This window comes from Malaclemys terrapin, chromosome 2 (genome assembly GCF_027887155.1).
Source record: "Malaclemys terrapin pileata isolate rMalTer1 chromosome 2, rMalTer1.hap1, whole genome shotgun sequence".
Lineage (NCBI taxonomy): Eukaryota > Metazoa > Chordata > Testudines > Emydidae > Malaclemys > Malaclemys terrapin.
The window spans coordinates 134,161,231-134,188,263 of NC_071506.1; the positions used below are offsets into that span (position 1 = coordinate 134,161,231).

The 27,033-nt window shown below is 44.0% G+C and overlaps 1 protein-coding gene across 2 annotated transcripts in view; it reads left to right on the plus strand.

Annotated features, from left to right (window-relative positions):
* The window catches only part of DOCK5 (dedicator of cytokinesis 5), a 133,725-nt gene that overhangs the window by 80,435 nt on the left and 26,257 nt on the right, over positions 1-27,033 (plus strand). For both annotated transcript variants that reach the window (XM_054017363.1, XM_054017364.1), the window contains exons 22-38: positions 786-920; positions 2,877-2,988; positions 4,607-4,677; positions 6,073-6,179; positions 8,462-8,598; positions 9,230-9,325; positions 10,607-10,705; positions 14,036-14,130; positions 15,029-15,107; positions 16,186-16,286; positions 18,356-18,414; positions 19,433-19,587; positions 21,341-21,426; positions 21,859-22,015; positions 23,530-23,570; positions 23,684-23,774; positions 26,400-26,519. In XM_054017363.1, coding sequence (XP_053873338.1) covers positions 786-920; positions 2,877-2,988; positions 4,607-4,677; positions 6,073-6,179; positions 8,462-8,598; positions 9,230-9,325; positions 10,607-10,705; positions 14,036-14,130; positions 15,029-15,107; positions 16,186-16,286; positions 18,356-18,414; positions 19,433-19,587; positions 21,341-21,426; positions 21,859-22,015; positions 23,530-23,570; positions 23,684-23,774; positions 26,400-26,519 — 1,741 coding nt within the window. The remainder of the gene's footprint in view (positions 1-785; positions 921-2,876; positions 2,989-4,606; positions 4,678-6,072; positions 6,180-8,461; positions 8,599-9,229; positions 9,326-10,606; positions 10,706-14,035; positions 14,131-15,028; positions 15,108-16,185; positions 16,287-18,355; positions 18,415-19,432; positions 19,588-21,340; positions 21,427-21,858; positions 22,016-23,529; positions 23,571-23,683; positions 23,775-26,399; positions 26,520-27,033) is intronic.

The window sequence follows — 27,033 nt, forward strand, 5'->3', positions numbered from 1 at the left end:
GCCAAGCGGACTAGAGAATTATACAGTGCTCGCCATACACTCTGTGTGCCAAAGGGTTTGACAAACAATGAGCTAGATCCTGGCAGTGCAGCGAGTGAGGTAGGCGAAGGCAGGGGCTGCTGTGCACTCAGCAATCCCTCACATAGACCCTGGGTTGCTCGGAGCTTGGTTAATCAGGAGGAAAAGGTGTTTGCTTGAATGTTATTTTCCCACATGCCTGTTTGTTGTTTTGGAAAAGTGCAATGAGATCTTGAACTTCTACCTAGACAGTGACCAGAGACTAAATAGTAAAGATGCACTGATACACCTTCTGTCCAAGGATCTCAAAGCACTTTATAAATTAAGTCTCAGGAACCCTGCTCTTCTATTAAAGGGGCCATTACCCCTTTGTACATATAGGTAAACTGACGTCCGCAGCAACTAAGCATCTGATTTTCAGAATTAATGGGCTTCCCAAATTCTTCATTAAATCTGCCCAGGCTCAACACTTTGAAATAACAGGCCACAAAGTTTGAATTTTCGAAAGGACTTCGCATCCATGTTTGGGGCCAGATTCTGGGAGCTGCTGGGTGCTGAGCACTTTTGAAAATCTGCTCCCATGTGGTTTGCCCAAGGCCCCAGAATGACTCAGCGGCAGAGCTGTGACTAGAATCCAGGAGCTCTTACTCCCGGTCCCTAGCTTTCTAACCACTAGGCCATAGGCCCTTTCTGGCATAAGGGAGCCTGGTTTAGCTTCTCCTGTAACTACACCTGTGTTTGTTCTCCTCTTCTTTTCCTTTCCTAAGGAAACTCACCAGAGTACTGAACTATTACATACAAAATGCAGATGACTCCAGCAAGACAGAATTGCTGTTCGCTGCCCTGAAAGCCTTGAAGTATCTGTTCCGATTCATCGTCCAGTCACGGGTACTGTACCTGAGGTGAGGCAGACCCTCCAGACTGTGCAAAATATCCACAGAGGGTACAAACTGGCATCGTTCCAGCCAAGAGAGCCTGCTTCCGATTTTCCCCAGCAGAGGATGCCCCTAGTTATTGAGAAAAGACATCTATAGCTGTCTTTTATCCAGGACTGTAGAGAGGTCTGTGTGTGCGGGTGGAGATATTGATCAGAACAAGGGAAAACAACTTAGAACGCTTTCCTTGGGGGTGAAATTCTTTCTAATCATTCACATCTTACATAAGCTGCATTTGGCAATACAGATAAGGAGCCTAAACTTGTTTTTTGGTTTTTTTTCAAATGGCTTCCTTTTTTAAGAAGCTTCCTCATCTTAAGGGACTTTGGGGGGTATTTCTGCTAGGTTCTGTGAAGACCCAAATTGATTTAAAAAAACCTGAAGGGGAACTCTGAACAATCTTTAGTGGTGAGAGAGAAATCCCCTTCTATATTAATCCATTCAACGGAAATGTTTGCACATTATGGAGGATGCCTGATTCTGCTCCCATTGAGCTCTTTGCAGCAGACATTAAAATGCACTGTCAGCTACTTGAGATCATTTTGTATGTTGCCTCACGCAATGGGGTCCTTGTCCAGGACTAGAGCTGCTAGCCACTAAGATAATACTAATAATAATGAATAGTATTTGTCACAGTTCAGGACAACTGCACCTGTATTCTCCCCCTGTGGGCTTAAGAGTTTCTGGCTGCCAGCCGTCCCCTGTCTTGGGTGTGTCTCTCTCTCCGGACTGGTTTTTTTTTCAGGATGCACAGTTCCCTGCCTACACTGTGATATTCCTAGCAAGTCAGACTGCCTAAACAGGCCAGCATCTGCGCTTTGCTTACTATGAACAGAGTAATGACCCACAGTTACATGTTACCACACAGCTCTTTCTATGCAAGCACATTTATTCTTAAGGTAGAAGCAATAATGAGAAAACTTATTAAAAACAATTAAAGAACCTGAACAATGCTAAAAGGCTCAACTTTGGTCTCCGCCAACTCCAACCTCGGACTCTGGTAGGTGTCAATCCTTCAAAAACCCACAACTGCATTTTCCCTGTGGTTATAAGTTCATAACTGTCTCAGATCTGGAACCAGAACCCAGGCTGGGCAGTTCAGCAGTTTCTTTATACAATGTAGGCCTTTGATATCCAGTCTCTGGGAAGAGGTAATCAGCAGACAATCACCTCTCCTCAGGATGTAGCTTTGGAAGGCAGGGTTTTTGCAGAACCAGAGGTGAGGAATGTGCAGTAAGGTCTCCTAAGTATTCCTCAGAGAGTCCACTTTTGTCTGGCACCTTTTCAATATAGTCCTCCCAGCCTCACACCACATCTTCCCCATAGAGAGGTTATATATAATCCTAGCCCACAATAATACATAAACTTTGCATTTAATATAATGGACTCCAAAGATACTTAAACTTAATAAATAAGGATATGCAGGGAATTCCCATCACTGTCACAGTATGTGCCAGATTGCAATGTGTGTCTCATAGCCCCAAACCGTTATTCACACAATTCTCAGCAACCATTCAGGACTGTTTTCTCCTCTTAGTCCTTAAAAGCCAACATAGAATGAGCTGGATTCTCTTCTGGCTCGGGCATCATCAACAGAATTTGTAAACTATGCTTAAATGTCAAAGTTGGTGATTGTTGAAGCCAGAAAGGACCCAGCTTGACTCTCAGATTCCAGGCGGAGTTTGAGTCAGTTGTGGATAGAAAAAAAAACCCTACTTTTTGCTGTTAAATTTAACAGATTTAATCTGGAAATCATTGATACAATAAATCTAGAATCCCACACAGCTACTTTTACTGTCACTTTTCATAGCAAAAGAGCACTTTAAGAGGTTGCTCTGAAGGATAAAATGTATTTAAGCCATTGTGGCACTATTCATCGCTCTGGCCTAAATTGGTATGTATCGCCAATGTGCTCTTTTTCAGGTTTTATGGGAAAGTCGAAGATGGGGATGAGTTTAACAATGCAGTCCGCAAGTTGTTTTTCTCCTTCAATGTCCTCATGGACCGACCACTAGAGGAGGCTGTCAAGATTAAGGTTGGTCTAAAGCCTATTTTGAATGGTGTTACACATCTATTCTGGGGACAAGTAATCAGTATTAAAGCCCCCAAAGTGTAACAAGTATTAATCTGAGCTCTTTAAGCTTTGCACAACTGTGACGTATGCTAAAATATTGGCATTGAAATGCAGCCACTTCTGGGGTCGAGGCTGACACCCCAGCCCGCCTGTAACAGTGTCGTAGAGAGGACAACAGTTTGGCCAGTGACACCCGGGCTTATGAATGATTCAGACAGCAAATGATATGGAAACAAATGTAACAAATGTAGAGAAGGAAAGTAATGAAAGACCAACAAGCTTTTGCCTGTGTCTTAACTTGTTCTGCTTTCTTGTTTGTCTTGCGTGAATTTTACTTGGGGCCCTCTGAGTGAGTGAGGAACAGACAAGCCATGCAATAAGGCTTACTTGCTGCTTTCTTCTTTATAATACCTCTGGCCAAAATGCATTAATCGCTTTCCGCCGGAAGGATTGATTCTAGTTAAAAGAGCTTTCACATGTGAGTGTCTGATCTGTAAAAACCACTCTCTCCAATGCCTGTGTGGTGAGGGGCCGTTCTTCCTGCAGCACGGAACTTCTTGTTCCCACCACCAAAAGCAGATGGGGAGACTGCCCCTCTACAGCAAACCCTGGGGAGACTTTCAGTAGCTGTCACACACAGGCACTCAGATGCTGCTGTGATGAACCAGAGGTGCCTAGACAGCTTGTTCTTGGCATTGTTCACGGACATACTAAACAGAGAGCACCAAACTGTGCCTCTAAGGCGCAGTGCAAAGGGAGCACTTGGGTGTATTCTGCATCAGGGAGAATGTTTCCTAGAACTCCCTGATTACACTGCCAGAGGGGGGTCATTTGCTGCTCCTCTTTTAAGGTGTACAGCATACCTTAAACCCCCCCTCCCACACACATGGGATTGGCTAGCGCATGCTCCTCCTTACACCAGTCTCAACAAGTTGTTCTTAAGAGTGGGGACAAATGAGCTGCAATTGAGCACAGGGTCTGTGATTCTTATGGGGGCTGTGTATGATGGAAGGTAGTGTGGAGTCCAAGCCCCACCTGACTTTCTGACCATATAAGGGCTGGCTACAGTCCAGTCCAAAGAGTTTTAAATGAGCGAAAATCGGACACCATTGTCTTTTTCTTAAGTTTTTTAAAGCTTGTGGCTAGGCCAATGCTGTGAGGAGGAGGGCTTTATTTTTAAACTCTTCCCCCCCAAAGTGTAAAAAAACATTTCACATGTCTCTGCTTGCCTGCCCAATGCATTTTGATTTTTTCAAGAAGCCCAGTCCCTAGGACAGCAGTGTGTTCACAACCAGAAAGTCAAAAATAAGGCATTGGCTCGAAGTCTTTCATGCAGCATCCTTTCAGCTCTGATCTCCGGAGGTGCAGATGCTGAGGCTTAAATTAGATCACAAACCAGCTCGCTGCAGGGGTCTGCATCTTTGCTTTTGCCCAAACCAGATACTACCACTGGTGATGTGAGCCTCTTCCAATGATGTCGAGCAGCAAGTCCTCAGACTTGTTCTCTTTTACAACGAATGGATTAATCTAACCCAACCTCCTTGTGTGTGTGTGTGTATGTGTGTTTTTTTTCCTACAGGGCGCAGCTTTAAAATACTTACCAAGCATCATAAATGACGTCAAACTGGTATTTGATCCGGTTGAGCTCAGGTGATTGTGTTAAGCATATTTGTTGTCTAAACCTACTAAATATGCATCTTTTGGGGGGGAAGTTGGAAACTGTCCTAAAGCATACAGTTCTAATAATTAATAACGTGATGTTGCACAAGCTGCATGATTGAATGTAAACGTTTCCTTGGAAGGGTTTAGAGGAAGCCACATAATGGTTTTAGAGCTGCAGCCCAAAGGAATTAGTGTGTTTCAGCTGAATTTTCCTCTGAGTTCTGAGGCTTTCTTCAAACTGGAAATTCAAGGGCTACAAAACCATATGGATGAAACCCAGTGACTATGATTCCACGAACCCTGGATCATTAGATCTCAGGTTGCCAAGGCCCAATGGGTGACAAAGGCCAGACAGGAGGGATACAAACAATTTATTCATGCACAAAACTTAAAATGAGGTGAATTTCTTTTCCTCGGTGTAAATAGCTTTCCCTGCTTGAGTTCAGGAGCCTTATTTCGTTGTAAGTAATTTGCAAATAATGGTGAGAGGACACCAAATGTATGTGGAATGTAATTCACTGTGGGACTAAAATGAGTGATTGCCCTTGAAGCGGGGGATATATTTGGGTGATTATGCTCGCAGTGATCAAAATGGCCAAGTTTCCCATAACAAGGGCTCATTGAGATGATGTGATTAAGACACGTCAGTTTCATAGCCAGTGGCACGCAAAGGGGTGATGTGGCCAGCATCGTGTCTGGCCACCTTTGACTGTCCTAACCTGATGGGTCAAGTACCCATTTTGCAGCTGGGTGAACTGGAAGGGGCCTTTCAGCATGAGACTCGAACCCACAACCTTCAGGATTGTAGGCAAGAACCTTAGCTACTCAGCTACTGCTGCACCTCGTATGTTATCTAGCAGCCTTGCAAAATCCTATTTGCTTAGAGAGACTTAAATTTTATTTTTATTTCTGGCAAGGAAGTTAGATCTATATTTTCTGAAAATGGTCAGGAAGAGCAAATAGGTTCTGTGCCTGGGCTGATGAATTTTCATGAAAACTTGTTGTAAAGTGAGGTTAATTATCTGAGCAGTATAAACCTGCTGATTCTGATCACTGTTCCGTTTATTTTAAGTTCTTTAGTGAGCTTCCTGAAACCATATAACATGAGACTTCATTTTGGTTTACCTTGAGACTGTTCTCAACGCAATGGCACAACTGCTTGATATAACGCGGTAAAGCAGTGCTCCGGGGGGGTGGGATTGCGCACTCCGGCGGATCAAAGCAAGTTTGATATAACGCGGTTTCACCTATAACGCGGTATGATTTTTTGGCTCCCGAGGACAGCATTATATCAAAGTAGAGGTGTATTACGTGGAACAAAGTCAGCAGAATTCTCTGGGTGAAAATACTGACCATCTGTCTACCTTGTGCTTTGCATTCTAGCATCCTCTTCAGCAAATTTATCCAAAGTATCCCTGACAACCAGTTAGTTCGGCAGAAACTCAATTGCATGACCAAGGTAGTGGACAGTGATCTGTTCAAACAATCCGGTGAGTAGCCTATTGAGATCCCCAGAAACTGCAGGAAATGCACCTTCTCAAACAAATACTTGTCTGTAAAGTTCACGTCTCTCTTTTAAATGTCTCCTTCAAATCCCTCCTTAAAATTCTCCTTCACTGTGATGCCTACAAAAAAACTTGGCAACAGCGAGGTTGTTGGTGTGCTTAGGCCATTGCCTATATGCTGACCAATGCTGTCTCATAGGCCTGACTGCAACCGCCTGCTTCTCTTTTGCATTTAGATATTTTCATTTGTTGATCTCAAAGCCCTTTATAAAGGTGCGTGTGAGGAGGTCTCCTCATCCCCACCCTGCCGATGGAGAAACAAGCTCAGAGAAGTGAAGTGATTTGCCCGAGGTCATGCAGTAAGCCAGTAGCAGAGCCTGATTAGAACTCAGGTTGCCTGAGTCAGCTCTGAGCTCTAACCACTTGACTGCACTGCCAACCCCCCCTTTACCAGGATGAGACTATATGGTGCCTTTGACAAAGGCTCATGGGTAAATTTCTAAAGCCAACGCATCAAGGTGTACAAAGAAACTAGGACAGAATATCTCAAGAAGTGGAGTCTCTTGTTGTTCTTGAATCTTTCTCCTTCTTCTCCTTCTCTTCTTTGGTTCCTGCAGTCCTGTGAAAAGTGTCCATATCTGTGTACAAAGACACAATCTGTTGTCTCTTGTCTTATACTTAGATTGTAAGTTCTTTTGGGGGTAGGGACTAATTTTATGTTCTGTTTATATTGCACCTGGTACACTGGGATGCTGGTCCGTGGCAGAAGCTCTTAGTCACTACCGCAATACCGATAATAAAAATTACAGTAAGGCCCCTGCTCGATTTTAGTTTTGGTGTTGGTCTCAGGATAAGGATAATTTATTTTGGGTTCATTGGTAAGTTTTTGGTTTCCCTATTCCCTAAGCGTAGCAAAGAGCAGTAGTTAGAAGATGGTGAGATAATGGATCCCTTATGCTGGGCATATTGAGTCAAGCCCTAAGATCGTCACTAAGGACTATGCATCATAACTCTTTGCTCTTATACGTAGAAGCAGTACAGTCTCTCTCCAGGACTTTAAAACACAGATGCAGATACCAGGGTTTCTAGAATGGCAAAAACATGACCACACATTGCTGAAAAGGCAGCCATTAAGTAACAGGCAGCAATAAAAATCGAGCCACTTATTAGGAACGTAAATATGGATTTAGGTGCCTAATTTTAGATACCCAGGTTTGAAAATTGTGGCTTTAAACTCTCTCTGCTTCAGTTTCTGAATCTGTAAAATGAGGATAATAACGTTTACTCTTCTTTGAAAAGCCTTTTGAGAGCTACAGATGAAAAGCCCTAGGTGTGTGCTAGGTGTTACTATGGTGTGTAGAGGTTATAATCCCGAGTATGACTGCAGCCAGTATAGGTTTTCCTTTATCTCAAAGGAGTCTGTGCATCTGTGATTAACGATACTGGATTCTGTTCATGCCAACTTTTATCCAGGCTGCATAGTTTCCAGATTAGCTGGTGACTGTGCTGTGTACAGCCATCATTTGTTATGGACATCATATCTATCTTAGGTACTTATCTGGCCCCCATTACCAGAGTAGAGGGGAGCGCGTCACAGTCTTTAATGTGTTATTCCTTGCAACATCCATGTGAGGTAGAGAAGTGCCATTATCCCCATTTAATAGATGGGGGAACTGAGGCAGAGAGAGACTACAGGTAAAAATTTCAAAAGCGCCTGAATCCCATTTTCAAAAGTGACTTAAGCCCAGATTTTCAAAGATATTCAGGCATCTAACCTGCTTTGGTGCTTTTGAAAATCCCACTAAGCTCCTATTTGCCTCTTTAGTTGCCTATATAAGAACTAGATATTATTATTAAATAACTTTGAAAAATCTGGCTCTAAATCACTTTTGAAAATGGGATTTAGTCGCCTAAATGCCTGTGTCACTTTTGAAAATTTTACCCATAGACCTTACTTAAGGTCATGCAGGAAGTCAAGCCGGGCAGGCAATCAAACTTGGGGTCTCCCAAGTACTATGTTAGTGCCCTAGCCATGGGACCATCTAATATATATATCAAGAGAAATCTCTCTAGTGCAATCTCTCTAATTAGAAGAGAGGCAATTTGTGCTGTCTTCTACCTATTAGAACCACTGTGACATGATTTTAATTTTGGTGACTGAGTCAGAGTGAGGAGCACAAAGTTTTATTTTTGTGGTCACTTATACTTGGCTCTGAAGATTATTCTTAGGCCATTGTGTTGCATTGTTCCGTTTCTTCATTTCTCAGAATGCAGAGATGCTCTCCTGCCTCTACTAATAGATCAGCTAAGTGGCCAACTGGATGACAATTCAAACAAGCCAGATCATGAGGCCTGTTCTCAGCTCCTCAGTAACATTCTAGAAGTGCTTGACCGGAAGGATGTGGTGAGTATGGGCTCTAGTCTAACGTCGTCCTCACTGTTGGGATTACACTGGTGTAGGTCAGAGGAGGAACAAAGCCTTCTTAAGTGCACCTGCCAGAACCAGTCTTTATAGAGTTAATGAGACCAGATGTTCACAGAAGTTTTTTCACATTGGATATTGGCATAAGACGTTTGAGTCTAATTAAAGATAAATCAGACATATCAAAAATGAACCTAAGACATTCTAGGACAGAACAGGGGAAGGTATGGTCAGGTCATCCCCAGAGAGGTGATCCCCTTCTGTTGCAACACTTGTAGGGGGTATAGAAAAAAGGGGCTCAAGTTAGAGCTGCCCTCAAGCTGCTCTAGCCTGCTCTGGGGGCCAGTCCAGCTCCAACATAGGGAAGATGCTCCTGAGAATCCCTTTGCTGGGTCCTGGACTGGTGCAGAGATTTATTCCCCCGCCCCTTCTCGGAGTCTAAAACTACTTTCTATTTAAATGAATTTCTGTTGGGCAAAGAGTCTCCTTTTCTAGTGTCTTCTGACAATAAATAGCCACAGTCAGCCTGGCCCTTCCCTACAACAAATCTCTCTGTAGAATAGACCACACTGAGATTAATCTAAAACAGCCCGTGCTTCTTTAATCTCTTCAGGGGCCCACTGCAGTTCACATCCAGCTGATCATGGAGCGCCTGCTGAGGAGAATAAACCGGACGGTGATTGGAATGAACAGACAGTCTCTGCACATTGTGAGAGCCTTTTGCCTGCTTCTGTTCTTTGCTTTCTACCCCTTGCTCTGACGCTTCAGCAGATTGGAGCTTTCCATCAGTCTGTCCTGCTATGGACTGCAAATTGTGCTGGTGCATTACAAAATCTCTGTCCTGTTTCCTGTGCCCTGGTGGGGTCTATGGGGAGTGAGGGGAGGCCTGCCCCAGCCCTATTCAAATTGGGCCTGGATGGCTGTAGAAAGAGATAATGGGACACAGAACTCTCTCTGCTAAGGCACCATTTTTAATCAAGTCTGGGCCAGTAGTGACTGCAAGTCGTTATTGTTTGGTGACTCTTCGGTAACTTGTTTGTGCAGCATGCTTGGGTCTCTGTCCAGTTCCTAATAGTCAGGCAGCCACATTGTAGAAACGCTAATTAATTTGGTTCTGATGTTGAATGGAGCCAGATGCTGATGTACCCTCGACCCTATAGATGTCCTCTCCAAGTCTGGGGCGAAGTAGGTTGGTAGGAAAACAAGAGGAGGTTTGCACTGTTGTGGCTTGCCCTATACTTGGTCTGTGGATGGATAGAGAACTCCAGGGCTGCCAATCCAGCACTAAATTCACTTTATAAGAAGAGGCTTTGACATTGGCAAATGGTTTCCATCAAATATGTTTATAATGAAGACTTGGAGGGTACTGTTTAAAATGGATGTAGGAGAGTTCTGCTTTTCAAACTTAACCCCCTTGTAGTTTCAGCAATACTTGCACTAGTGATCAGATATGAAGGTAAGACATTCCTGTCTGGGTAAGAGTATTTTTTTTATTTTTTACCAAGCTGTTAGTGTCTCAGTAGCTCAGAGAGTGACAGCCCAGATTTTTTTTTAAAGCTGCTACTTGCATTTATAGGAAACAAAATTATTTCATTTTAATCTCTCACCGTAAAAGTTTATTTTTGCAAATTCCAGGCCTTGAAGGGATAAAGTCTGTCCCATCTCCTTTCCTCAGACTTAAAACTTAAACCCTATGAGAGGTGATGTCCAGATTAATATGTAGGTATCACCCCACTGCAGATGGTACTGATCTTGGTGGGGGGAGGGAAGGGAAACAATCACTTTAAGTGACCTTAGTACATGCATTCTTAGACCCCAAGTTAGCAAAATATTTAAACGGATGCCTGACTTAAAGCACATGTGTGGTCTCTTTGAAGTCAAGACTATTCATGTGACTAAAATTAGGCACATGCTCCAGAACTGTGCTGAATTGGGGCCTTAGTGCAGAAAGATAATTGACCAAGTGCCTTTTTTGTCTTTTCCATTGCAGGGTAGTTTTGTAGCCTGCATGACAGCCATCCTGAGACAGATGGATGATTTCCACTATAACCACTACATCAGCACTTTCAAAACCAGACAGGACATTATCGTAAGTCAGCTTGGCCCAGGCTGCAGCCCAGTCCATGTAGCATCTCCCTCTAATTTTATCCTATCCAGCTCTTATATTCAGTTCAGGCTCTTGCACCCATAACTAAGGAGTATGAGTACCTAATATTGCAAGTGTTAGTGAAACATTCACTTCACCCCAGCTGGATACAGCACTGCTGGCTGTTTGCTGACTCAGCAAAGCATCGGACTAGATTGTCACATGGGGTGAAAACAAATCTTTAATGACCCTCTAAACCTGTGTAATTGAAGAGCTGGGAGGAAGAAGATAGAAAGATTGAATGAGGATGACAGGAAAAGCAGAAGAGTTCATTTTCCCCTTCCTTTCTCTTCTCTATCCATGTGTTCTTCCCTCTCTTTTTTTTCATTCTTTCATTTAGAGCTCAGTTAAGAGCTTGGATTCCCCTTCTGTTTGTCTGGCCTGATGGAAAAAGCTGACAAGCTTGGGGCAGTATCTCTACTAATTTCCAAAAACACGCCTGTGTGTTTATTAATAGAGCCATAGGGTATCTTGGCTGCAAAATCTGAAAGCATGCAAATTTCGATCAGGTTTCTGAAAAGCTCAACTGTTGTTGCAAACTTTTGTGGGTAGCGATTATCTCTTTGTGATGGGTTTGTACAGCACCTAGTGCAGAGGATTCCATGATTTGAAGCCCCAGAGGGTACACCTATATTGGAATAAGGCGGATGGCACGGCTGTGGCTGGCCCAGGTCAGCTGACTCGGGCTCGTGAAGTTAGAGCAGCGGAGCTGTAAAGTTCTTTGTAGCTGTTCAGGCTCAGGCTGGAGTGTCCTCAAGGGTGGGTGTCAAGCATCCTTAGCCAGCATTGCATATCCATCCTCTGTGTTAAACCATGTACAATTCATGATCTTCATGTGGTTTGAGTCCAAAACCCAGGTGAAACAACACTTTTGCTCTTTGTTCTTTGAGCCCCTTAGGACCTGAAACTCCAAGTAAAGTCTAAGTTTCACTCCCCCGCCCCCATGCAGCTCAAAACCAGAGACAGTATTGCACAAGCTTCTGTGGTGTGACACTACTCTAATTGGTAGTCACAGTTCCTGATTGCTTGTCTCTGCCTGTAGCTGTGCAGAACAGCATAGTGAACTGGAATACAGGCGTGGGTAGACTTTGCAGTTCTGTGATTCTGTATTAGGTATTGTAAAATATCTGTAAACCACTATGAATGGCAGGATGCTGCCTTTGCTTCCCTGGCTGATTATAATTGCATGTGATCTGTTAAGCAACATAACCACCTGCAGGAGACAGATATTTCTGCAACTTCACTGCCTAGACTGAAAAAGCCACTCAACTGAATGATCATAGACTCATAGAAGATTAGGATTGGAAGAGACCTCAGGAGGTTATCTAGTCCAACTCCCTGCTCAAAGCAGGACCAACACCAACTAAATCATCCCGGCCAGGGCATTGTCAACCCGGGCCTTACAAACTTCTAAGGATGGAGATTCCACCACCTCCCTAGGTAACCCATTCCAGTGCTTCTCCACCCTCCTAGTGAAATAGTTTTCCTTAATATCCAACCTAGACCTCCCGCACTGCAACTTGAGACCATTGTTTCTTGTTCTGTCATCTGCCACCACTGAGAACAGCTGAACTCCATCCTCTTTGGAACCCCCCTTCAGGTCACTGAAGACTGCTGTCAAATCCCCGTCAAGAGTTCAAATAAAACTCATTTGAGTTAGTAACTCACCTGAAAGATTTCTGAATAAGTATGCACGGTAAAACCTAAACACCTTGGAGGTTTTGCTAGGGCTCATAAAATATGTAGTAGCCTTTTTCAAATGAATCAGTGGAGTGAATATGATCAGAGTCGGCTAGAAATGTTGTGGAAGAGCAGGAGTGCTAGGTGACAAAGCTAATGGAATTGGGACAACGTTTCTGTTGAAGAACTTTACTTCAGGACAACTTCACTATTCAGGAAGAGTGCTTAAGCAGAGTGAGGTCAATGGTTAAAGTTAGGCACGTGCTTAATGATTTTTCCTAAAACAGGATATAGGCTTCAATCTTTGAAGCTATCATTGGTGCTTCTCATTCACTCCACGGTTCAGAGCCTTCTGAATCATGCATTTAAATGTTGCTCTTACATTTTCAATGCATGTACAGCTTGTGCATGTGAGACAAACCAGGAAGGTGAATTATATAAAAACAAAGCTGGTACAAGAATACAACTTCAGGAGACACAGGTTCAATATGTAAATTTGGAATCTAACTGTTATGATCCCTAAAACGTATAGAAATATGTCCATTAAATTATTTTTAAAATAATACCAATGGCATCATGATTTATTTACCATTTTTTAAAAAAATAAGCATCCCCTTGTGGCATTTTCAGCCCAGACATTGCAACGTTGCTTCATCAGGTTAACATGGTTAGTAGTTAATTCTAGTCTTCATGGTGCCCCATGTCAAGCCTAAACCTTTCCCTCAAGCTCTGATTTAATAATGCTTAGAGGATTTCTACTGTGGCAGCACCAGTGTCCATTTCTCTCTCTGCATCAGTGTCACTTTCCAATTCTTTAGTGCACACTATTCAACTCAGCAGCACATTTCTTTGCTAGTGACCTTTGGAAAGTGGTGACTTCTCTGGTGTGTGCGTGTCTGGTGCTTGAATGTGAATGTTACCTCTTAGAGCAGAAGAGAACCTATGAATGTTTGAACCTCTGGAGATGGAGGTTCTTTCTTAGTCTAAAGTTAGATTTTGTCAGTATCGCTTGCACAATTCCCACTCTTCATACTGCAACTCGGCAGAAAAGCCTCATCTAGACTAGGACTTAGGTGTGATGGCTTTAACTTGACCAGTTTAGCTCTTGTTATAGACTGCAGGTCTTGTCTACACTGGATATCTTCTAACATCAGACCTCATCTAGCAAAGGCCTAAATGGCTGGGGAATGACAACCCCCTCTATAATCTATGTATATAACGAATAAGGCAGCAGCCCTATGTAATGTCATTCATACATTTGAAGGGAAGTATTGGGTCGAAAGACTTTAAACACCTATTTTGCTTTTTAATGCTCCCTACGCATCTAGAGATTGACTTCAAACAATAACAGATTTAATTGCATTAATTAAATAGATTGGGGGGTGGGTTCCTCCTGTAATTTGATGGATGAGATTTCAGACATAATTTAGTTACGGTGATATATGCCATAATAAAAGATGCATTTCAAAAGGCCAGCATATTGATCTGTGATCAATGGAATCTGCAGCCCCACAAGTTTGCATCCCCCACAATGTTTCCATCTGTTTATGGACTAACTTTCTTAGACCTTGCATGTGGCATATTTTTGTACAGGACTTCCTGATGGAAACCTTCATCATGTTTAAGGATCTGATCGGAAAGAATGTCTATGCGAATGACTGGATGGTGATGAACATGATGCAGAGCAGGTAAACAGCCTCTACCAGAGGTTGCTATTGGTTGAAAGCTCATGTGATTTCTGCAGAACTTGTTGGCTCTGGGACTGAGGAGTAAATTGAGTATATACTTCCTTTAAAAGTTCATATTGGTTTAAGTTAGCTTTGACTAAAGTCCTATTGGCTGGACATTTTTTTTTTTGATGACTTATGAGCCTGCAAACTCTTTCTTCTTCTGTCAAAAGGAGTGTTTGCAAAACTGAAAGCTTTCCCCCCAGTGATTGTATTTCCCTGCCAGAGGTGCCTGCTTCAATCTGAGAAGCCTCTTTATTTCAAATCTGGGGGGGAGATGCATCATCACTTGGGAAACTTAAAGGTAAACTGGACAAAAGAGGATGATCGTGCATGTAGGGTGCTAGCCCGTTACCCGGGAAACCCAGTTCATTTCTCTCCTGTGCCACAGACTTCCTGTGTGATCTTGAGCAAGTCACTTAGCCTCTCTGTTCTTCAGTTCCCCATCTGTACAATGGGGTTAATAGCACTTTCCTACCTTATAGGGGTGTTGTGAGGGTAAATACATTAAAGACTGTGAGTAATTCAGATACCACAGTAATAAGGGTCATGGAAGCATCTAAGAGAGACAAAACACTAGTAAATATCCTGTGTGGAACAACACAGCATTGGTATGGGGACTGGATGACCTAATAGAGCTTTTCATTTGTAACTTCCCTAAATCAGGGATACTTCTGTTGAGAAACAGAAATAACCTTCACCTCCCACTGAGTACAGAGGATTTTGGGGAAAGAGAAGGATTATAGTAGAAGAGCTGAACCTTTGAGGTCACCGGTTCGTGCCTCCTCTGAGCCGTACATTCAGGCATGTGCTGTTTCTACTTCCATGGATGCCTCCTTATCTGTGTTTACTTTTCCAGGGTTTTCCTCCGAGCAGTGAACCAATTTACCTCTGTGCTCAACCGATTCTTTCTGGATCAAGCAAGCTTCGAACTTCAGGTGAGGATAAATTTAGTTCTGGATTGTCCTGACCACTTTGGAACTAAGCAAGTTCAGAGAGGTGATGGGTGCCCTCAGCTCCCAATGACACCAGTTTTGTTACTGATATTAATGAGGGTGTTATTGTTTGGTCCTCTTGGCGGAAAAGTAGCATGAATGGGAAATTTCTAGCCCGAGATGCTACTTGTACCATGGGCTTGTGCTCAGCCAATGATCTGCGGAGCATGATCTATGCTCATTCTGCAAGTTATATAGCAGGGATGTGCTAAAGCGGGAGTGTGAAAGTCTCTCTTTCCACCCTTTACTTTTGTGTTAGGTTGACTATCGTTTACTGGCACTTTGGAGAGATTTGATGGCAAACCCCTCTTTTGAGGAGGCATGGTCTTGTGGTTAATGCCCTGGACTGGGACACAGGAGATCTGTTCAATTCCTAGTCCTGCCACAGACTCCCGAGTGTGACCTTGGGCAAGTCATTTAAACTCTCTGCTACCTCCATTCCCTGTCTGTGATATGGGGATAATACTTCACTATCCTCACAGAGACACTGTGGCGCCCAAGTCGTAGACTAGCAACCCAGTGTGCTAGGCACTCTATAAACACAGAACAAAAAGATGGTCTCTGCTCCAAAGAGCTTACAATCCAAGTATATGATGAGAGACAACAGGTGGAACTAGACAGATGGAAGAGCTCAAGAAAACAAGGAGACAGTATTGGTCAGCATGATAGGCCATGGTCTTAGCACACCGGCAACCTAACTGTTACATTTTTCATGGGCATCAGGGCAAAGGAGAGTTTTAAGGAGGGATTTGGTGTATCTAGATTCATAAATAGTCTTCTGGGTGAGCATTTTAAATAGATCACACCAAAAGGAACAAAGTTTGTTGGTGCAGTTTGTGTAACTCTTAGTCAGCTTTTACACCTGTTGACCTCCTGTGGGAATTTATTTTTCCCATTCATTGAAATTGTGTTTCCTCATTAATACCTGACAGAGAATCTGCAGCACTGGTGACTAAGTAGCTCTATTGTGCTGTGTGTTTTGTGTTTTTCCTTTCTTTAATCGGATTTTTTTCCCCCACAGCTCTGGAACAATTACTTCCACTTGGCAGTAGCTTTTCTCACTCACGAATCCCTCCAGCTGGAGAACTTCTCACAGGCCAAACGCAACAAAATTGTCAAGAAGTAAGTTCACATTTAAATGTGATCAGGTCGTCTTACTCTTGGAAAATAAGCCCCGTCTTTATATTGTGCTCATCTAGCGAGGCACACCTGATACAATCCATGGATATGTCTGTACTGCAATCACAGTGTGTGACTACAGCTCCTGTTGACATACCTGGGCTGTTTTTAATCTGGTTAGCTCGGGTACCAGAGCAGTGAATCTGTGGCAACATGGGCTTCAGTGCAGACTAGCCACCCGAGTAATTACACAGGGCTCTGGGTGGGCTTGTACATCCTGTGCTGAAGCTGTTGGTTGCAGTGTAGACATATGTGAATGTGGGCTCTCTGTGACAGAACAGTTAGTGGTAGGTGCAGACAATGGGCTCTGCATGTTTGGGTTGAGTTTAAACACGTGAGTGGTTTGGCTCATTTTAAAACAGAGGTTGTTGCTTCTTTAAGGTCCAAGATAGGAGGTTTTCCTCCACCGTGGTCCTTAAAGTAAGAAATTACTGGCTTCCCCAGCTGTAATGCAGGACAAGTGAGCAATAACCAGCACATTCCTCCAGCATCCAGACCTCATCTTCTCATAGCTCCATTCCCTGCAGTCTCAGTATTGCCAATCCCGAGCCTTCAAAAATCCTGAGTCAGGCCCCCAAAAATCATGACATGGGTTTAAAAATTTTAAGTTTTTTTTTTTTTAATAATTTTGGCAGGTTTTCTTTTTTCTTTGCCTCTTGATTTCTTTTCCTTTAGGGCACACTCATTTTATGTTTTCAAGCTTTCCTCTGCAGTCATGAGGCTTAGAAACTTTTTTTTTTAAATGGAAGCTGAGTTCTCCTGCAATCTCTTGATTCCAGCAGCTGAGGCTTGGAAAACCCCCCCACAAAACATTGCAAGATTCTGAATAAAATTACGAGAGCTGGCTAAACTGCAGTCTTACTCTCCAGCCTACTGTCAGAAATGCTCATGGTCAACGTGCTAACCCACCCTTCCCTCCTGGCAGGGTGCATTCACTCTTTTGGGGGTGCATTTTAACCCACTTCTTGCCAGAATAGAAACAAAGGACTGGAAAGGGACCTGCTGGGTCATTGAGTCCAGTCCCCTCGTGTCGCAGGGAACCTTGCCATATCCAGTGGATGCTGGTTATTTGCAATCCTAATAGTAACAACTTTGTTAATAGCAGCGTTTTGCCAGCACCAGTCCCGTCCCATTGACTATTAATGGGATTTGGATATTGGCAATAAACGGCATGCCTGTTCGAGAACTTTTTTTTTTTTTTTTTGGGGGGGGGGGGGGAAGAAAAGCCCTGGTCGCTTGCAGGTTTGTGGAGCTGCAGCCAGGAAAGGAGGTGCGGGGACGTTCCTTCCTTGGCTGCAGTGGCCAGGGGATCCACCACCAGCACAGGAGGTAAGGGGCTGTGGTATCCCTGGGAGCCCCTGCTGGAGTCCCAGTGCTGTGTGTTGAGAGGGGAGGCTGCGGGCATGGTAGCAGCGGGGAAGCACATCCCAGTACTTCCTCCCCTGGCTGCAGCCCCACAAACCTGCCTTCCACTTGTTGGCAACTGAGAGAATAGCAACTATTTGCTGGGAACCAAGAGGTTGCAAATAAGGGGAATCCACTGCAATCCCATTTATAAAATTATCAAGCGCCTTCTTAAAACTAGTTAGGTTTCTTGGCCCTACTCCTGCCATTGGTCGGCTGTTGTAGAACCTCATTCCTCTGTTGGTCAGAAACCTTCTTCTAATTTCCAGCCTAAACTTATTCATGGTCGTCTTATCCCCATTTGTTCTTGGGCCAACATAATCCTTCATTTCAAATAGCTCTTCTCCCTTCCTTGTGTTTACCCCCCCTGAAGATGTCTGATGTCCACTCACCTCTTGGCAGATGGATGGTAGGGAGGAGCTTGGCCTTCAGGCCTTGAACTCTTTACCCTAGATGCCCAGTATTCAGGGCTACGTTTTTAAAAAGGGCAGGCTAGTCGATTATACAGCTGAGCTGTTAAATTTCCCTGGCAGCTTAACAAGGCTAATTTCAATGCATGCGGATTTTTTTTACCTTCTTCTCTCATTTAATATTTTTTCCCTTTCTAGATATGGGGACATGAGGAAAGAGATTGGCTTCAAAATAAGGGATATGTGGTATAACCTGGGTGAGTTCCCTATCTGTACAGTTCACAATAGTGTGTATGATCCTCATCCAAACCTGGATTTCAGTTCTTCTGTGAGATGGGGCTCTGCAGCGCATCCGCCTTGTGCCTGCTAGCTCTTGCGTGCTGCCAGAGTTCCACGGAACCTGTGGACCCTCTGGATTAGCTCTCCCCTTCTGGGACTATGTGACAGTGAAAGCAAGTAACACACCGACTTTGCCAAGGAATTTCTAAACCTGTCACACTTTACTCACAGACAAAGCACAAGAGAGAGACAGATCTATGGAAAAACACAACCTGCATGCAAATCCCTGCCTCAGTTTCCTTACCCCTCTGAGAGCCTTTTAGTTTTTGGTCAGCGTCTTATAGGGAATGCAGGAGCCTTCTTCCTCGCCTCCTCTTCCTCCTGCACAACCTTGCCTTCTTCTGATCTCATTTCTCTTGATGGAGAGACTCTCACATTTTAACAGCAGATTTGAATCACTTTGTCTCTCCCCGTCCTTCTGTTGTTGTTTTTTAACTTCTCCACTACTCTGAGCTGCCACCTCCTCCAGCCCCAGTTAAAAGCAATTAGCAATTCATTTGCTTTTGGCTGGTAGCGCCCATTGTGCTGCTAGGGCAAGATTATTCAATTGTCAATGGTCCTTAAGGACTGTCCTGCTCAGGGGCAGACACCCAGGTGCTGGTCCCCTTTCCCTTAATACCAGAGGCTGGTGCACAGATACAATCCTACAATCCAGTCAGTAGTGTTAATTCCCACAAACAGATTCCCAAACTTTCACACCATACAAAGGTTGAGAGTGAGATTTTCAAAAGAGACTCAGTGATTTAGGAGCACAAATGGCAACGGGACATAAAACTGCACCATTAATGGGTGTCACCCACTTGGAGAACTTCAATTATACTGAATGTGTGCACTGTCTTCTCATTACCTTTGTATGACTAATGTGCTCCCAGATGTGCTTTCAAGCAGCTGCGTTCCACTGAGCAGAGGCTGGGTCTCACCTTCTCTCTGTTACAGGCCCCCATAAGATCAAGTTCATCCCATCGATGGTGGGTCCAATCCTGGAGGTGACCCTGATACCTGAGCCTGAGCTGCGGAAAGCTGCCATCCCCATCTTCTTTGACATGATGCAGTGCGAGTTCAACTTCAGTGGGAACAGAAACTTCCATATGGTGAGGGACCGTGGAATCATTGGCACTGATGTTTCATGCTGTGTGGTGGGCAAGTAGGAAAAAAACAAATAAAAGAGTTCCCTTTAAAAAAAGGCACACACCCATCACAAAGCACTGTGGGAAGTCTATTGCAAAGTTATAAAATAAATTGCAAGTTTATGTGGCAAAGGTAGCAGGAAACTGCAAGTTTGGAGTCTTGTGTTCTGTTACTGACTGTGTTGCTGTGAAGCCTTGGGCAAGTCACTTAACTTCTCTGTGCCTCGGTTTCCACATCTGTAAAAATAGGGGAATACCCATTGCACAATTGCGAAGGGCTTTGAGATCCTTGGATCAAAAGGTGCATTATAAACTAATATCTCCTGTTTATCTTTATAGTGTTGTTGTTTATTTGTATTAACACCTAGTCATAGACCAGAGCCCCATTGAGCTTGGTGCTGTTCAAGCAACAGAACCAAAAGATGGTCCTTGCCCCCAGGGTCTTGCAACCTACATAGCAATAATTCTCTGAGGGTAACTTCTTGGCTGCAAATATTAAGTTGTTATGATCATATGGAGCAGTTAACATCCTTAATAACCTCCTCAAAAAAACTTTAGCCCTCACAACACCCCCATGAGTATCCATATCCCCCACTTTATTGTGGCTGTGGTACAGAGAGGGGAAGTGACTTGCTTGAGGTTACCCAATGTCCGGGGCAGAACCGGGACTCGAACATGGGTCTCCGACACACAACCCTGGGCTAATTCCACTGGACTTCTCAATGTATTGCTAGCCTGAAAATGCAGGTAGGGAAGGAAGAAAAAGAGGTTCTTTGCTTAGTGCCCAGTTATCCCTTCAACTCCAGCAACTGCCACTCAGAACTTTTCTTCCCACATTTCTCAGGGGATGCCAGTCATTAGCATCACAGCCAGTAGGCAGGGGACACTCTAGTGACACTGTGGTGGTTCCTCTCCCTGGAGACATTTGAAATCATCCATCCAGGAGGCAGCCTCCTTGGCGTTCTGCCTTTCAGACACATGAGACTGTTGTCACAATGTGATGCATGTGTCCCTTAGCGCTGTACCAACCCTTTTCTGCTTGGATCTCAGTTTAAATACTCAGAGGGGATCTTATTTTCCTCTGGGTCATCAGCCTTTGGCATTGTCTGCCCCGAGATATACTTGGATTGCTGGAGTGTATGGGAATTGCTTGAATGCTATGGGATGTTGGGGCATGAATGTTTAATACTGGTTATAGACACACCCTGGAATCTTGGGGCTTGAATGCTTACTCCTGGTGATACTGGGATGCTGGTTTCAAGAACACCAGTGGTAGCCTCGGGTATGAATCGGATTATATGCTTGATCAGGGTCACTCCTGCTCACACAGACACAAAATCAACCTGATCATCAAATCTGTGGCTGGCAAGAAATTTCCTCCTCCACCATATTAGCAGGGGTCTTGATGGGGGCTTTCCTCTTTCTCAGGAGAGAATAGGGAATCATCCATTAGGATCAGGGAGATATATCTCAGATGATCAATTTCCTGTGACTTCTGGTTTGAGCAGGGGAGCTGTTCACATTTCCTGGCTCCTTCCCTGTCTTCTCTGTCTTTTCCTTGGGTAAAATCATCCTCCAGTTTGGCCAATTAGATCAGTACCCCATCATGGGACAATTCAGTAATTCCTCCTGTAAAAACATCTGGGCTTCATTCCAAGTGCTCAGGATTTGTTCCCATTTTGAATTTTTGTGTGTGTGTGTTTTTTTTTTTTTTTAGCTTGAAAATGAGTTGATAACCAAACTGGACCAGGAAGTGGAAGGGGGCCGAGGGGACGAGCAATACAAGGCCTTGCTGGAGAAACTGTAAGTGTTTGAAACACACTCGGAAGAACACTAAGAAACGCTAATTCGCTACTTCAGATGAGTGAGTAACATAGAGAAAGTGCAACCCACAATGATCTTAATATGAATTGGCTACTGCCAAGACAGACTGATTGGCTTAAAAGTATAACTTTTTGTTGTTGTTTGCATTACAGCAGCACCTACAGGCTCCAAATGAGATCAGGGAGCCCTTGTGTTAGGTGCTGTACAGCTAGCTTTCTGATGAGCAAAGCAGAGAAGCGAAAAGCCTCTATAATGAAGCTCCATGTGTCTCCATTAGAGCCTTTTGGCCCAGTGACTTAGGAATGACGGTAATAAAGTTCTGTTGGCAGTAGAAGCACTGTCCAGAACTTTAACGGAATCTCTCTTCGCTTCTGTATTTCTCTGTTCTTTCCTCGGGCGATATGCCTGCAGCCTGCTGGAGCACTGCCGGAAGCACAAATACCTGTCGAGTTCTGGAGAAGTGTTTGCTTTGCTGGTCAGCAGCCTGCTAGAAAATCTCTTGGACTACAGGACCATCATGCACGATGAAAGCAAGGAGAACCGTATGAGCTGCACTGTCAACGTGCTGGTAGGAGGGGGAGGGCTCTGGTGCTAATTGACTGACTTGCTTTTAACATTATAATCATTGGACAGACCTGGTATTTCCAGAGTGCAGGTGCCAGGCTTAGCTTGCACCTGAGATTCACCCTGAAAAATGAGTCATTCCTGACTCTCCAGGAAAAAACAGGAGAACATGAAAGGTGGGAATCCTTAAGATCAGATTAAATATCTTTCTAAAAGACGTATTTTAATCAAGCCTTTGGGAGAAATTCTACAGCCTGCAAATCCAGGAGGTCAGACTAGATGATCATAGTGGTCCCTTAGGCCATGTCTACACTTAGAAGCTTACAGCGGTGCAGCTGTACCGATACACCCGTGCCACTGTAAAAGTTCTCATGTGTAGCCGTGTTATGCCGATGGTACCTCTACCAGAGCTTGGGTACTCAGAAACCGCAGTGATCATAGAAAATTATAGGTTGAGGGAAGATAACCAAATGTTTTGAACCTTGAAAAAAGATTCAGGATCAAATGTTGGTCTCTTAACCTCATTTGAACTGGATCATCTGTTCTTACTAACATTATTTGCAGGGATTGAAATGTTCTAATATGCCACTTTATTACTCTGTTTCTAGCTAAAGTTGGGCACAAAGCAAACTGTCAGCGACAAGCAGCTGCAAACTTTAGAGGGGTTTGTCATCCAAACTCAGATACAGATTTCATGGCTAACCCCCATTTCCATAATACAGCAAGCCCTGGATTCCTGATTGTCAGAAACCGAGGCGAGGATGGGGAGGCCCAGTAGGTGCAGCCAAAGGTCAGAGCTGGAATCAGGAATCAAGAGCAGGGCTGGAACAAGGCAGGAGTAGGTCTTGGAGCGAGGCTGGAGCTGGCTGCACCTGTGGAGTCTGTCACGATGAGGCAGAGGAGAGTTCTAAGTCATGAAGCAACATTGAGAAGACTTAGCTGCTGTTTGTCCTGTGAAGCTTATATATGTGCTCTGAGAGTCACCTGACCAGCTCTTGGCTTGTGGATTGGCTGGGGCCTATCGCAAGAATGACTCATCCCTGCATGTGCCTTAGTTCAGGGACGACTCTTCACCTGGCACTTATCACTCCCAAGTTGATAGGGGTTAGAATTTAAGCTTGGCTTCTTGACCCTCTCTCAGCTGCCAGTCTCTTTATGGGTTACAGAAGTGTGCCTGAGATCCCACATGTCTTACAGAGAGGAAGGTGCTTAGGCCATTAGCCTAGGACTTGGGAAATCTACATTCAATTCATCTGCCACATATTACTTGCATGATCTTGGCCAAGTCACTTAGCCTCTCTGTGCCTCAGTTCCCCATCTAGGGATAATAGCACTTCCCCAGTGAGGTAGGGTGTTGTGAGGATGAATACTTTGAAGATTGTGAGGTGCTCAGATACTGTGGTAATGGAGGTCAGATAAGTACCGAAAATTGATAGCCCTAAAAAGGTAATTTGCCTGACGCACTGTGAATTCAGTCGTTTTTACACCAGCTTGATAACACTGTTATTTTCTTGGCAGAATTTTTATAAGGAGAAGAAACGGGAGGACATATACATCAGGCAAGTTGGCTGCCTTCAGAATTGCATATAGAAATGTTTTATTCTCACTGCTTTTGGGTGTGTCAGTACAGGAGCCTTCCGATCAAATCCCCGTTTGCTTCTCATTCGTCTAGGTATCTGTATAAACTCCGGGATCTACACAGAGACTGTGAGAACTTCACAGAGGCAGCATACACTCTGCTTCTCCACGCAGAACTCCTTAAGGTGACTCATTAGAGGCAATTTTAGTATTTTTACAGGGTTTGGGGAATTTCAGGTTGACAAGGAAGACCAAACAATGCAGAATAATAAATCTGTGTGATTTTTTAACCTGAAGAGGCTGTCAAGGATCCAAAAAGTTTTGTAAGTTGCACATCAGGTATAAACTGGGTAGAAAACAGGTAGGTGATGAAAGCAGCAGAGTAATGTAACTTGGTATGCAATCCTGCAAATCTTTGTTTGGGCAGTGTGGTCTAGTGGGTAGAGCACTGGACTGGGAATCAGAAGATTTGTGTCCTATTACTAGCTCCATCACTGCTGTGTGATTTTACCAAGACACTTCACTTCTCTGCATGCCTGTTCCCCATCTTTAAACTGGGAATAATGATCATAGAAACATAGGACAGGAAGGGACCTGGTCATCTTGTCCATCCCCCTCTACTGAGCAGGACCAAGTATACCTAGTGCATCCCTGACAAGTGTTTGTCTAATCTGTTCTTAAATACCTACAATGACGGAGATTCCACAGCCTCCCTCGGTACCCTGTTCCAGTTCTTTTAACTATCCTTAGAGCTAGAATGTTTTCATAGACTAGTGGGACTGGAAGGGACCTTGAGAGGTCATCTAGTCCAGTCCCTTGCACTCAAGGCAGGACTAACTATTATCTAGACCATCCCTAATATCCGAACTGAATCTCCCTTGCTGCAAACTGAGCCAGTTACTTCTTGCTTGATGGTTGGAGGACATGGAGAACAATTGATCACCTTCATGATACAGACCTTCCTTTCCAAAGTGCTCTGAGATCCACTGATGGGTAGTGGATTTTTTATTTTAGTAGTCCTATTGGCTTCAGTATGACTGCTCATGTGACTAAGGGGTTGAGGATCAGAACACTGGTGTGAAAAATGAGTGTTACTTACCATTAATTGGGCACTCTGTGGGTATGGAATTCAACCCTGGCGTAGAAAAGTGCCAGGTTGCACCTATCAACACCAGTGCTGAGTTTCTTTCCAGGACTGTTGGAGATGGTCCAGGGGTAAAATAAAGTATATTGGGCATCCAGGGTACCGCTTAATCATAAAGTTAATTTCTCTTGCTGTCATGCCCCCTTCCTCCTACTTGTGTATCAATGAGGCCTTGTCTACACACAGATGTGCCCTGATTTAATTAAACTGGTGCAAATTTCAGTGTGGATACTCTTATTTTGGATTCAGAATGGCTTTTTGTTGTTTAGCTTGAACTTGTGCGAAAAAATCCTGTCTTGAATTGAAATAAGAACTTCCATACAGCCATTTGGGTTTTGATTCATTTAAAATGATACCTTAAATTAAAATTCAAGGAGCAGTGCTGCGTGTAGGTAAGGAATTATGTCCATTTCACACACGCATCTGAATGTCAATTGTTTATGCAAGTTACACAACTTTGTCACGTAGGCCTGATTTCCCCCCCCCACACACACGCATGCACACACAAACACACTTGCTTTGGTTTAACTAAAGGTGTGATTTTTATACCAGTTTAGTTAAACCAGTGCAACTTTTGTGTGCGGACACTCTTACATCTATTTAAACCTCGCTTATGTCCATTTAGTTTGCATCAGTAAATGTATAGGTGCTTAACCTGTATAACCAGTTTCAAACTGATATAAGAGCATCCCCAAAGGAGTTTGCACGAGTTTAACTAAGGGCTTGGCTACACTTGCAAGTTAAAGCACATTAAAGCAACCCCGGGCGCCCTAACTCCTGAGGTGTCCACACTGGCAAGGCACGTAGAGCGCCTGGACTCTGCAGCTGGAGCGCTCCTGGTAATTTACCTCCATCAGAAGCATAATGCTTGCTGTGCCCCGGCTGAAATGTCCAGGTGTCAGTATGGACGGGATGTTGCATTACTGCGCTGTGATTGATATCTGGAAACATCCCTTAATCCCCTGAAGTCAAGTGGCCACTCTTGTCATTGTTTTGAAATCAGCTGCAGGCATGAGGATATCCCCTTTCAAAGCTCCGTTTCTGACAGCCAGCTGCTTATCTGCTATGAGACAAAGCAAACCATTAGTGTGGAATGCTGCTGTTGTGAGTGGCGGGGGGGGAGGTCTGCTGCTGACTGAACTTACAAGCCAGCATGCTGACACACTCTCAGCCCCCCCAAAACACAGTCTCTCCCCCCACATACACACCACACACTCCCTGTCACACTCCACCCCCCATCCCCCCATTTGAAAAGCACATTGCAGCCACTTGCACACTGGGATAGCTACCACAATGCACTGCTCTTTATGGCGTTGCAAGAGCTACTAATGTGGCCATGCCCGTGAGCTTGCAGCTGACAGTGTAAACACATGGCAGTATTTTCCCTGCTGCGGTCTCTGAAGGCTGGTTTAACTCTGTGCTCTACATCTGCAAGTGTATCCAAGCCCTTGATTGGTTTTTAAACTGATCTAAGTTAAACCAGTGTAACTTTTGTGTGTAGACAAAGTCTTACTCCTGTTTTCTGACCATTTATTCCTGCAGTGTAACTTATACCTCCCCTTGCATTGCTGCTGAATTTGGTTCAGACACATCCACAGGAGTTGAACCCGCTCACATTTGGCTGAACACATGCCAGTTGTTTTCAACCGTTTTTCCCTTTTCCCAGTGGTCCGATAAGCCGTGTGCTCCCCATCTGCTGCAGAGGGACAGCTACTATGTTTATTCACAACAGGAACTCAAGGAAAAACTCTACCAAGAAATCATCTCTTTCTTCGACAAGGGCAAAGTGAGTCTCTCTGCAGAGCTTGAGTGGCTCTTACAAACAAATTGATCTGGAAAGAAAGGGAAAGATGATAATGTAATAGGCCTGTGTAGAAATCAAAAAGCTAGGATTTTTTCAACGGATTCAATTGACTTTCAGTGGGAATTGGGCACTTAACTCCCTTAGACTCCTTTGAAAATCCAGTGCCCCCCTGTGAGTCAAAGGTCTCATCCTGCATTATGCTGAGCATCCTCAACTCGAGAGCTGGCAGACTATCGGGGTGGGGGGTCATTACCATTGTTTGTCGTGTCTGTCTTTTTCTTTTTCCCTGGACGAACATTTGTATCAAAATTTCGAATGGTGGGGGGGAAAATTGGTCGATTGTACTGAGCTCCCATTAGCTGAATTCTTAACAGACGGCTCCCCCATTCCTTCCCCTGGTGAGCGTAACTGCCCTGGAAGAGTGGTTTCAGTGCGGGTGGCTGATCTTCAGGGTGTGTGCTGAGAAGAGGATTTGACCAGTAATATTTACAAGAAA